At 33.9% G+C, this 12,751-nt stretch overlaps 1 protein-coding gene across 1 annotated transcript; it reads left to right on the top strand.

Annotated features, from left to right (window-relative positions):
- The first annotated feature begins 967 nt into the window (after nucleotides 1–967).
- On the top strand, nucleotides 968–8,577 carry LOC120629970 (juvenile hormone-binding protein-like). The gene is made up of 5 exons (XM_039899066.1): nucleotides 968–1,143; nucleotides 3,076–3,304; nucleotides 7,099–7,223; nucleotides 7,592–7,744; nucleotides 8,113–8,577. The coding sequence occupies exons 1-5, from the start codon at nucleotides 1,083–1,085 to the stop codon at nucleotides 8,268–8,270; spliced, it is 726 nt and encodes a 241-aa protein (XP_039755000.1). The 5' UTR covers nucleotides 968–1,082; the 3' UTR covers nucleotides 8,271–8,577.
- The last annotated feature ends 4,174 nt before the right edge of the window (nucleotides 8,578–12,751 follow it).

Here is a 12,751-nt window from a genome sequence, read left to right on the forward strand (position 1 = left end):
TAAAGGCACCATACGCAACATTTCCTAGAAATTAGGTTATACATTATTGTTATTTAATTTAGGTGCATGAAAAAATATTGCTCAAAAAATATATTAATAAAAAAAATTTTTTTTTGGCGCATGCATACAGCCATATATTCCAATCTTTTAATATAACCGTAATAAATACGGAGTACGAAAAAAATATAAATATAATTAACTAATTTTAACGTACTCGTATTACCAAGAATCAAGTACTCGACATGACCGGATTCCATTTCAGAACGTTGCAACCTAAAATGCGTGCTTACTACGGAGCTTTTGCAATTTTTAGTTGGCTCTGTACAATTAGACATTACCAAAATAATCAGTATTCGCTTGATATAGTATTTTTTATTTCATCTCAAAATTTTGATAAATAACTAGGAAAACCTTAATGCAAATTTGCGCTACAGGGAAATTTGTCTTATTTATTTGCAGACAAAATGTTGCTTGATCGTGTACAGCGGATAGTCATTCAGTACAATAATTGTCAAAATTAACATATATATTTTTCCCCTGTGAAGAACGTCATAGATTTAATGAAAGTACCTTTGTGTTGTTTTATTTTCATCTCATTTATAAATACTAAGCATCTTAAGCTAAGGTCATTAGGAATAATACTAATTAATTATATGTAATAAAGCCATTATCAAAATCATTTACTCCCATAGCCACAAATACGTACCCACCTTAATGATTTAATAAATCTTACGAATGTTTGTCCCTCTTATTTTAATTATATATTCTAATAGGTAATAATCTAATTATTAACAATATATCCAAGTTGTTTTTACTTAATCTTATCAAAATCGTTTACTTCCATAGCTACAAATATACCTACCTAATGATTAAAATACCGCTTACTAATGTTTGTCCCTCTTATTTACCGAGTCCCGTGCTAGTGATTCACTGATAATTTCTGACCTGTGTATCAGAGTAATTTTCTTTAGAGCGATATTTGCACTGGCATAATCTTCACGTATATAAAATTGTCGTGGCCGGAGAGTTATAGTTTTAGTTTGGCCTTAGATGTCTGAGACGACTGTTTGATTGGCTACAATATGGTTCGCTTGAGTGCTTTTTTATTACTTTTTTATTCTGCAAGTGTTCTTACTGATGGAGGCGAGTATATATTTTTTTTATATTTACTACTGGTTGTTGCCAGTTTTGTCTGCGTTTTTCGGCCGAGTTTAGTATTTTATGCTTATCTCCGGGATACAAACGATGTATATACAAAATTTCGTCAATATCTGTTTAGCTGGTAAGCCGTACATGGATAACACGATTAACCATGTTATTTTTTTAATCCTGCAAATTGTTTCCTGCTTGCCGTTCTGGAATAAATAATAATATACAACAAGTTATCTTTACGCCAAATCTCATCAAAATTGTTGTATCTATCTCGCAGAAGATAGTTTTGGAGTTGAGGAAATATTTGACTTATTTTTTGAACTATTTAAGATCAATACTTCAATTATCGCTACTGTAGTGATTCGCACGTGGTTTTTATGGATAACTAGAGTATATAATTTACAAAGTTTTTTTGCATTCGTTTGCCCAATTCTTGAGGAAGACTATAATAAATCACTCTATGACCCTAAGGAGTTGTGAAAAGGCGGGTGTGCAACAATGTAGGATCTTGAATTAAAGTTGTAATAGCTAGTATGTGCCTACTATAGTACTACTACTGTTATGAAGATCATATAAACAAAATGTATTCATCATTCTCAGATAACCAATTAAAACTACCTATACTAGAACTTTGTAAAGTGTGGAAAGTATGCTATTATAATTTGGTATAACGGTATTCTAAGTAATCGACTAGAAATCAAGATATCTTAGGAAAAATATCCTGGTCAGGTCTGCCAAAAATTGACAAATATTGGGGTTTTCTGTCCAAAATCTCTTAATATCCGCCCGGACGCCTCTTATTATTTTAATAGTTAAATGCACCAAAAAATGGAGTTAATGATAAAGAATCTACGTGCTATAATAAAAAAGTAAAGTTGCATGTATATACAGAGCTTTCCCTCTATTTATTCTCACTTGTCTTATCACGTTAATAGTTTTTCATTATTGGTGTACAATATAAATCAGAAAAAAAAACAATTGCGTTTTAATAGAAGAACAATTATTGCACAAGTGCATCAAACAACTAGTGACCTCAGCGAGCAAATATTCAAAATTATTAAACAATACAATGTTAGGTATGTGACTTACGAGAAAAATTGTTTGGAATGTTTTAATGATCACAATATTGATTTCATACAATAAGAATAATTCACAATAATAGGTAATTATGACTGCCATATTAAATGCGATATTCATAGTTTTAATAAAAAATGTCATAACAAAACATTTTTTGTACCTTGTAAAGTAGATCTTTTTAAACAAAGTTATACAATTAGTTACAGGATAGGTACACTACAATTTACTATTTTGACCTTAAAAATCTATCAATAGCTCCAAATTGCCGAATTAAGGAAAACATTCATAGAGGTTCCACGTAGGTAACTCCAATTATGGCCAAATTCTCTAGTGTTCCATCGAATTATGGTATGAAATAGACAAAAACTTCGATACTCTTTCCCGGAGGAACCCTATTGTTATCGGGACTATAACATCCTAATGTATATCCAGAGTGTCAGCTATAAGTTTACTAAATTCTATATACGTACTGGAATCGTCGCAACTATATTTTAAGTACTAAACTTAGTAAGATTTTTTTATATATAAATATACTACGACAATACACACATAGCCATCTAATCCCAAAGGAAGCGTAGTTTGGGTTATGGTACTTAGATAACTGATAAATAATTTTATATATATATTATATTATAGATAAACACTCGGACACTGAAAAACATACGTGTTCATCACGCAAACATCGTGCAGTTGTGGGAATCGAACCCACGGCCTTAGACTCAGAAAGCAGGGTCGCTGCCCACTGCGCCAATCGACCGTCAAATTTATTATAGCCAATATATAATATATATATTTATTAAAGCCAATTATAAAAATAAGGAATTAAATTATATCACAAACTTGCAGGTTCACTACTCACACCATGCAAAGTGGATGATACAGAGTGCCTAAGTAAAACAACTCAGCAATTTCTGGAGAAGACATGCCAAGGTATACCGGAATATGACATAAAACCAATTGATCCGCTGTTCATTCCTGACTTGGATATCGTAGTTGGTGACGATTTAGAAACAAAATTACACTACAAGAACCTAACAATAACCGGACTGAAGAACCAGCAGTTCTCGGATATGAAGTAAGTTTAAGACAATAAATAAAGAAATAAAATAAATATACTATGAAAATACACACATCGCCATCTAGTCCCAAAGTAAGCGTAGCTTGTGTTATGGGCACTAAGATGTACGACGTTTCTGAGTCGATGCACGGCCATCGACTCAGAAACGTCGACTCTGGTGCGGTGGGCACCAATCGACCGTCAATGTCAATGTCCTAAACTTTTTTTTTTGTTTTATTCCACCACAAGTTAGCCCCTGAATGCAATGTGATGCCGTATAAGATGGTAGCGGGCTAACCTGTTAGGGAATAAGATGGTCATTCCCCTAATCGGCTTCTACGCGACATCGCAACGGAACACTAAATCGCTTAGCGGCACGTCTTTGTCTGTAGGGTGGTAACCAGCCACGGCCATATCCTCCCACCAGGCCAGAACAGAGAAAATAAGGAAATAATAAAATCCTAAATTGATCCTGCCGGGAATCGAACCCGGGACCTCCTAATTAAATTCACAGCGCTTACCGTTGCGTCAGGGAGGTCGTCGAAACTAATTATATGTACCGGAATAAATTCATGTAGGCTTGTGATGAACACTTCCATGACCTGGTATGACCATTTCCAGGTATGTCCAGGCGTTCATAATTTACGTGAGTTTTTTAAAGGAGGAAGGGGGTCGAGTCAAACGTTGGAGAGGATCTCGGCAAATATCACGCAATTTTTTTTCTGATTTAAACAAAAAAAAATTATACTATTTTGGTCCATTTAATCTAGATTGTACATGCTTAAGATTTAATTTTAAATGCAATAGTAATACGATTAAGATAATTCACTAATTCGTTAGAAAGAAAATAATTTCATTTATACTTCGACGTTATACATTTAGTGAAAGTAAAACAACCATATTTGTTTTATACATTATGTTTTTTTTTTCTTTTTACAATAACAATCCCACGCGTTTAAGTAAGAAACCCACATTTTAAAAATCTCACGTGAGATTGGGGGATGGGGTTGAAAAAAATTTCACGACATCTCACCAGGGGGAGGGAGGGAGACACAGAAAATTTAAAAAAATACATCACGTAATTTATGGACGCTTCCTTTCCTGATGTAATGAAACCTTTCATTGGAATTGCCGTTATATTTTTATACTGTTTAATAGACGGTTGAAGTCAGGTAAATATTATTTTTAACAAAGGTACACCCCAGGTTTGTAAAAAATAATGCCGTGCCGCGTCGCGCGATCATGCTCATGACTAAACTTCGCCCCTAAACTAAACTTCGAAAGTCATAATTAATCTTCTAAGAAAATTCGTGTAAGTCGTCTATTAAAAAGTAAAAATCAACTTTACCCAAGATATTTTAAAACCTAAAACGCTGGAGCACGTCCAGTCTCTTCTAAAGATCGGAAGTCTCACGATGTAATTATAATAAAATGTTTTGTATACGTACGTGCCTCGTCCGTACCTCGTACCTACTTAGTTCGACGCGCGCCCGCTATTGCTTGCTATCAGTCATCCTTAAACCAGGAATTACTAATTTTATAAATGAAACATTAAAGGCTACGTCCGACGAAAAATGTACGATTCCTATTAGTTAGATCTGAAACGCGATTCAAATGGTTGAATGCACGTTGCAAAGATTTGATTAAAATTCGGTAGTGAGGTCTTGAACTAAAACATGATACCGAAAAACTTTCTAATACTATTAATGTGAAAGTGTGGTTGTTGGTTTATCTTGCTTTTGCATTTAAAATAACAAGTAGTGTGGGAGTACAGGGTGTCCTGCAGATACACGCGTTCACAGTAGATGCGGGCAGAAAAAGCTGAAGGGCAAGTTACAAATTTAAGTTGTTAATCCCTTCTTCCCTTCTAATCTAATCTTCTAATATTATAAATGTGAATGTAAGTTTGTTTGTTACGCTTTAACGCGAAAACTACTCAACCGATCTTCATGAAACTTTTTATACATATTCTTGGAGGTATTAGAATTAATATAGTATACTTTTCTTTGTAAAAAAAAAAAAACAAGTAAGATAAAAAAGTGTATGTGAAAAAATCTAAAAATCTCATATATGACTATAGGTGTACTGCCTCCCAAAATTACGCGGGCGAAGCCGCAGTGCACATCTAATAAGGTTATTTTTTCTCCCTCTGAATAAAATGTCGCTAGATATAGTCATCATCATCATCTTTAATCAATTACCGGATCACTACAAGCACGGGTCTTCTCTCAGAATAAGAAGGCTTTAAACCGTAGTCTACCACGCTGGCCAAGTGCGGATTGGGAGACTTCACACGCCGCGCCGTTGGGAACATTATGGAGAACTCTCAGGCATGCAGGTTTCCTCGCGATGTTTTCCTTCACCCTTTTAAGCAAGTGATATTTAAATTGCTTAAATTAAAAATCTATATTTCTTCGAAAAGTTAGTCGTGCGTGCCGGGGCTTCAATTCGGTCTTCACGAAAGGAAGCCAAAGCTTTATCCTCCAAAATAAAACACCTGTTTCCAGCAGTCCTTTCAGTTGAAATGATGTCGATGCTGATACATTTTGAAGTAAGTAGATCCTGTACATTCAACATTATACCTACTTATGTAATCTCTAGCGTATTGCAGAACAATTTATACCACAATTGTTGTATTAATGAATGTAAATTTCTTTGTTGAAATCAATAAACATCAATTTATGTGTGAAGCAAAAACTAATAGACAATCACACATAATAATTTTAAATTGAACGTACCTACTTGTTAAAGAAATCGCACAAGTCTCAGGCTGATTTCTATAAAACACAGTTGTACTTTGCTCAGTACAAGTTAATGATAATTTTTTTTTTTTTGACAAATGACTAAAAAACAACAAATAATTGGTGCCAAGTAAAATGTAGAAAGTTTCGTATTCCTTTTTATGAAGAAGCAAGGAAAATACCAGTAGTTTTCTAAAATTCTAAAAAAAAATCTAAAATCATTTATTTAAAGTAGGCCTAACTTGTAAACACTTATAAAACTTCAAGTATGTCTGTTTGTAGTGACTCTACCACCGGTTCGGAAAGCAGATTCTACCGAAGAGCCGGCAAGAAACTCAGTAGTTGCTCTTTTCCAACTTGCGGGAGATGAGAGCGAAGCTGGCTGCTTCCAATCTAACTTGTCTTCTACTGTATAAATTATTAATTAATTTAATTTAAAATTATTTATTTCACGCTTTTTAGTGGGTGTGTTAGCGATCATATCTAAGTTATAATATCCAAATGTCGAGTGCTCATAACTTTCTACAAAATATTCTCCCGGCACTTCACCATCAGCTCCTTTATTGTGACGAGTATAAATTGCTTACCTCCTATATACCATAATCGAAACGCAACTTATTATTGTGTAGTTCCGGTGGCCATCCGTTATTTTGAACATCAGTAGCTCAAATTTCTTAAAAAAATACTCAAATCGCTATAGGTGCCTTTAGCAGAACTTGACCTGATGAAAATAGGGGAATAAACCGATGGGAAGTAAACCGTCTCAAGCAATTAAATAATTCTTCAAATCGATTTTCAATGACAGAGTTCTGAGCTAACAAACAAAAAAAGTACAAGCGAATAGGGGACCTCCTCCTTCTTTGTAAATCGTTAAAATGGAGACAGGTTAATGTCACACTTGTCTTCGTTTTAACCAGTAACATATATAATCAACGGTTTTGACTGTTTGCCTAGTCAAAAAACACTCTTAGATATAAGCTTAAGACTTTAACAAATACTTTCTTTTTCATTATGTACATACTCATTTACATATTTGAAATTTATATAAACTGATACTAAAATTTTTGACAGGATGGACACTGAGGCTAAATCGGTTGTGTTGCAAACGAGAGCAGATCTTAATATAATCGGAACCGTTATAGTAGAGCTGAGCAAAATACACAAGTCAATCACAGGGTCCTATACTCTCAAGGGAAGTAAGTACCACCGTGAACACAAAGAGTATTATGAAAATATTAAATATGATAATTAAACTATTGTATTGATTAAGAACAATAAGCGGCAACATAATACCGTATGTATTTAACTCGTTAATTAAGAACCACAATGTCAACCGCGATTTCCAACTCACATGTATGCGATTAGTCTTTTGTCGAGTGCAAGGAATCCGAATTTCTCAGAGCTAATGCTATTAAGTTTAATTTTAATCTCTCAGAAACAAGAGTTTGCTTTTAGCGTATCGTATATCGTAGTTTTTTCTTTTGACCTAAAAAAACCTTTGGTTTTATTCACAATACCTATGAAAAGTTTAAAAATATAAACATCTTTATTTTTGTTCTTTAAGCTGCATTGGGGACGTCTCGTTATGGCTATGGTTTTAGGACTGATGATAAAGGAATTGAACATTATGAAGTTGGCCCAGAAACAATTTCCTGTCAAACTGTCAATGAGCCAGAGGTAACACTTGGACCAGAGTTAAGAGAAGCAATAGAACAAGGTAATTAATTCATTGTACAAAAGTAGGAATAAGATACTTTTTACTTAATATCAATATGGAAATATCATTTTAAAAAGTTCAACCAAAGATAAAACTGAGTTGATGGCAACTGTAGGAAATTTAAATTCTTCAAATGCTGCTTGCCTTTGTTAGTTAAAGTTCTGAAAGAGGGACAGTCTTTACCTAGGTGGAATAGGGAGACCATTAAACTTTCTAGTCTTTTGCTCTGGTGCAACACAGACTTGTTGAATACTTTTCGCCTTAAACTTTGGCTTTTATTTTACTATTTTAAACTAAATGCAAAAAGATCTAACCAGGCACTTCTTTTTATGATAATTTATTTAAATGTAAATTTATTTCTCTTACAGATGATAGCCTAAAGGAAAAGAAAGAAAATTTCAAAAAAAAAGAGCTACAAAAGTTAGTTTTCTGCAAGATGGTTGAGAAAGCCTACGTGACAGTCGTCCATAATATCAGAGCCGCCGCAAAAATTTTGCCAAAAAGTGCATTCTTGGATGGAGTTTAATTATTAACTTCTTATATGATTATGACCCACAGCCCCAAAAAAAACTTATTTCTAAGTGTCACACGAATGTATAACCAAAAATAAATTTAAGATGAGGTATATATCTACGTTTAAATAGCCCTGATATTTTATATTATATCGTGTATATTTATCTTTACAATCCCTTGATTGTTAAAGACCGAATAAGATGTAAGCCATTTTTATATGTTTTCCGTCACAACATGACGATTTACGAACCTGCTGCTGCTGCTGAAGGGATGGAGAGTTTGTTATATTTAAATGGCAATAATAAAAATTCACATTTTCATCAACTCTTTAACTACTGAATACAAACAGCAAATTTAGGTAAGAATGCATATGTTATGTAAATTAAACTCATAATGTGCTGGTGTAAGAAATAAGGTTGCATGGAATAAACTATGGACCATTAAGATTAGAATTCTGATATCACTATGCTCAAAATTAGTCCATTAGACTGAAGTAGGTACATCATTACAAACGTGTAATGCAGGACTTCGAAGATATGTACACCATTGCAGGTTGGATTTGTTTGAGTCAAATTGAAATTCCTTATTCTCTTACCAGTAAAAAAAGGCAATGGTCATTAAAGATAAAATTTAAGCCAGTTCAGCATATTTTCTTCGTTTAGAAATAACTTTTGATGGCCGATTAGCGCAGTGGGTTAACGACCCAACTTTCTGAGTCAAAGGCTGTGTGTTCGTTGTTCCCACAACTGGAAGATGATTGTGTGAAAAACATGAATGTTCTCAGCAGTTGCGTGCATAGAAGGTATGCACAGGGTATGCATATGATATAAAATGAAGAAAATCTCCAGTAAGAGTTATAAAAACCACCCCGAGAACCAGTGGCGTGCATAGAGGGTTCTATGCACGCCACTGGTTCTCAGGGTGTCTATATGTATATTATTCATAAAAAATTTCATCAGTCATCTTAATACCCATAACACAAGCTACGCCTATTTTGGGGCTAGATGGCTATGTGTGTATTGACGTTGTATATTTATTTTTATGTCAAGGGAACTGCAGGATGGATGGCGCAACCCTGGGTATGCAACAATGAACAACTAAAACTTCATATAAATTATGTTATGCCAATTAGGACACAAATACATTTTACAGCACGTAAATACCCATTTCATCACAATAAAAAATCGCAGCGTATTGGTCTTATGGCCGCTTGTCAATTAGGATTTAAAAGTTAACACACGCGAGGTAAGAGTATCTTAATATATTGCTTTCATACGTCATAATCATCATTTTCAACCTATTACCGGTCCACTATAGGGCAAGGTCTTGTATGAGAATGAGAAGAGACCAGATATAGAGCGTAGGCTACCACGCTGGCCAGGCGCGGATTGCTGGACTTCACACGCCTTTAAAAACATTACGGAAAAGTCTCACAGGTCTCGCAGACTGCAAGTTCCCGTACGATGTTTTCCTTCACCGTTGAAGGATATTCTTAATTTCTTAAAGCGCTCATAACTCTTTTGGAAAGTCGCAGGTGCTTACCGGGATCGAACTCGGTCCCCTCGAAAGAGAAGCCATACCCACTAGGCTGCTTGCGTACCTTTCAACCAAAGTTTAATATTTTACTTAAAACTAAGTTTATCTTTAAATAAAACTTAATCCTGACACAGCCGGAACAAATAATTTAAGTACCTTATTTTGGTCCCGTCCTTGTTGAATTTGAATAAAAAATTATGCAAACGGTTCAAATTTAAGGTAAACATTGTGTACAGGAATGTGGTTAGTAATGCATGCAAATAAGGGCCGTTTTTGTGCGATAACGGCTTTAAAGAATTTTTTATTTTCGGCCGGCACTCATATGTATATTTTACGGGGCGTATACTTGTACCCATTGTTTTTCGAGTATCCTGTTGGGGTCTACCTTAAATAAATTTACATTCTTGAATTTGCTGTACCCTCACCATTTACCTCTAAGACAGCTAACATAACTTTGAAGTAATATAATGTTGTAACAAATTAATTCCCCTCAGAAGGTATAGCGGACTCCAATAACATTCCAGTCAAGCTATCTAATCCAGCGCTTTATTGCTACTGGAGTACATTCCAAGTCAGTGTAAAAAAGTAACTTTTCTGCTACATTAGGATAATGTTAACTGGTATCTATATTAAAAATATGAAGCCAAAGTGATGAGGTTGTTTTTGAAATATATTTCATCGAAATGGTCTTCATGAAGAAGATCTGAATTAAAGTTTCACGTTTGAATGTACTTTTTATCTGTAAGTAATAGACTTACGGGTTAATTCAAAATTATTTTATAGGATAGGTAGAAGGAATTTACGTCATCATAACTACGTGTTTCATCATACACAAAAACATCGGGATGAAATAAACAGTGTTTTGTTTTCCGTCAACATTTATTTTACCGCTTTCAACTTGTATATGAAAAACATCCGTTGATTAATTAAGAAATAAAATAAGCGTCTTGCATTGTGATATTATTAAAATAATCAACGATTGTTGCTTCCAGGATAATAACAATTACAATAACTATTTTTTAACTATAATACAATGATTTTACAGCAAAATACCTTATGAAAAACGAAACAAGTAAAAGATACCTATAATATATGTACCTCTAATTATGAAATAATATAAAATAGTTCAGTTTTAATTGTAATTTAATTTTTTCTAATTTTAATTATTAATTTCTGATTTTAGGTAATTAATTATTGTTTTATTTATTTATATTTTAAACCTGACTATCTTTTAAAGTCATTTTATTTTAATCTCTTATGTATATGGGTCCTCGACCTGTTTTTTTTCTTTTTTTTATAATATTACAGAAGTGCGTCAATTTAAACTACAAAAAAGAGTAGCGTCATTTTTGTCAATACGTCCTTTTACAGATTTCGAAGGAACGATTCTTAACTAATGCATTCGAGTTTAATAAATTTACGTAACTTGTTATTTATCATGAAATATGTACCTAGGACTTGCATACATCAGATAGCAACAAATAACTAAAGATGAACTTCCTCCAAGCCTTAAATATTTCACATATAAGCTGATTAGCTTAAGTGAATCTTTCGGAAAAGGAATCTCTCCTCATTCAATCTTGTCACGTCAGGATGGTATCAGGCACATATATTTAAACCGCACGAAATTCAAAATATAAGTCACGATACCTACTGCAAACGGCAGTAATTAATCTGTCCAGATATCGAATAGCCGGTTTTTCTGTCAGGTCCGTTATTTATTATGTCCAGGAAATATGGTTATTACTCTCGGCAAGACTAATAACGTTAATCTTGCAGAGTATTTCATGAAATTTCATTTTTGGCAGCGCCGTTCACCACGTGAATAGCTTTTGAGCGATTACGGAAATAATTGCGGCCAATATTTTGACACCTAATTTTCATTGGATGCGGAGTTTGTTCTTTGGAATATTCGCAATAAGGTTAGGCTCCCATAAATTCGGCCGTTGAAAGAACGTGTTCCTGATGTCCGTCAGCAAGTCATATAAAACAATTGTAAATAGTTGACATAATCTTATGACAGTGCAGATAGAATTTAAAAAATTGTTTTCCTATAAATTTCACATACAAATTAGCGCAATTTAATAAATGTAAACGGCTGAATTCACGTTCTGTAAACGGCTGAATTTTTTACAGTCCCAATTTAAAAATACAACAGGCTTAAAATTAGTAAGTTGGAGAACGTTTTAAGCCTCCATCTTTTGCAACCCTAAAACGCTTTACACCTATCAAAACTCAGCAAAACTACTTATTTTTTGAAAGATATACTTCGTTTGCAGTGGTGAGCGCTGTGGTTTTCTTATAAATTGAAGGTCACCAGTTCGAACCCTGGCAGAGGCTAATGATTTCTGAATTTTATATTGGCAAGTTTCATTCGTTGCTAGCCCAGCGCCCTACCAACAAAGACGTGCCACCGATGTGATCTCCCCTAGAGAGGTATTAGGGGTTTAATAAAACTACCATGCTTCGATCTTGGGATACACTAACCACAAGGTGAGATCACAGTCAAGGACAAACTTGTAGTGGAGTACAAAAAACAATATGCTAAGTGGATCTTTCTGGAAGAGACCTTTGACCAGCATTAGAGACTGAATATCCTCTGGTTGAGCCCACATTGACGAATTCAGCTAATTTTATTGAAATAAAAAAACATTATATGACGACCCTGCTTTATGACTCCAAGAGGTTCGATTCCCATTACTGGAAAATGTTAACATGAATGTTTTTTCAGTGTCTGGATGCTCATCTGTATATTTTAATTATTTATGTATATTATTAATAACAATATTCATCAGTCATCTTAGTGCCCATAACACAAGCTACGCTTACTTAGGGGCTAGAAAGCGGTGTGTATTGTTGTAGTAAGTATACAAATATATAAACTTACTACGACAAGTCAATTAAAAGCTGGTGTTAACAAGTAGGCAGCTAACTAATGACTCCTTAAATTACTAAGGA

Source organism: Pararge aegeria, chromosome 15 (assembly GCF_905163445.1).
Source record: "Pararge aegeria chromosome 15, ilParAegt1.1, whole genome shotgun sequence".
Lineage (NCBI taxonomy): Eukaryota > Metazoa > Arthropoda > Insecta > Lepidoptera > Nymphalidae > Pararge > Pararge aegeria.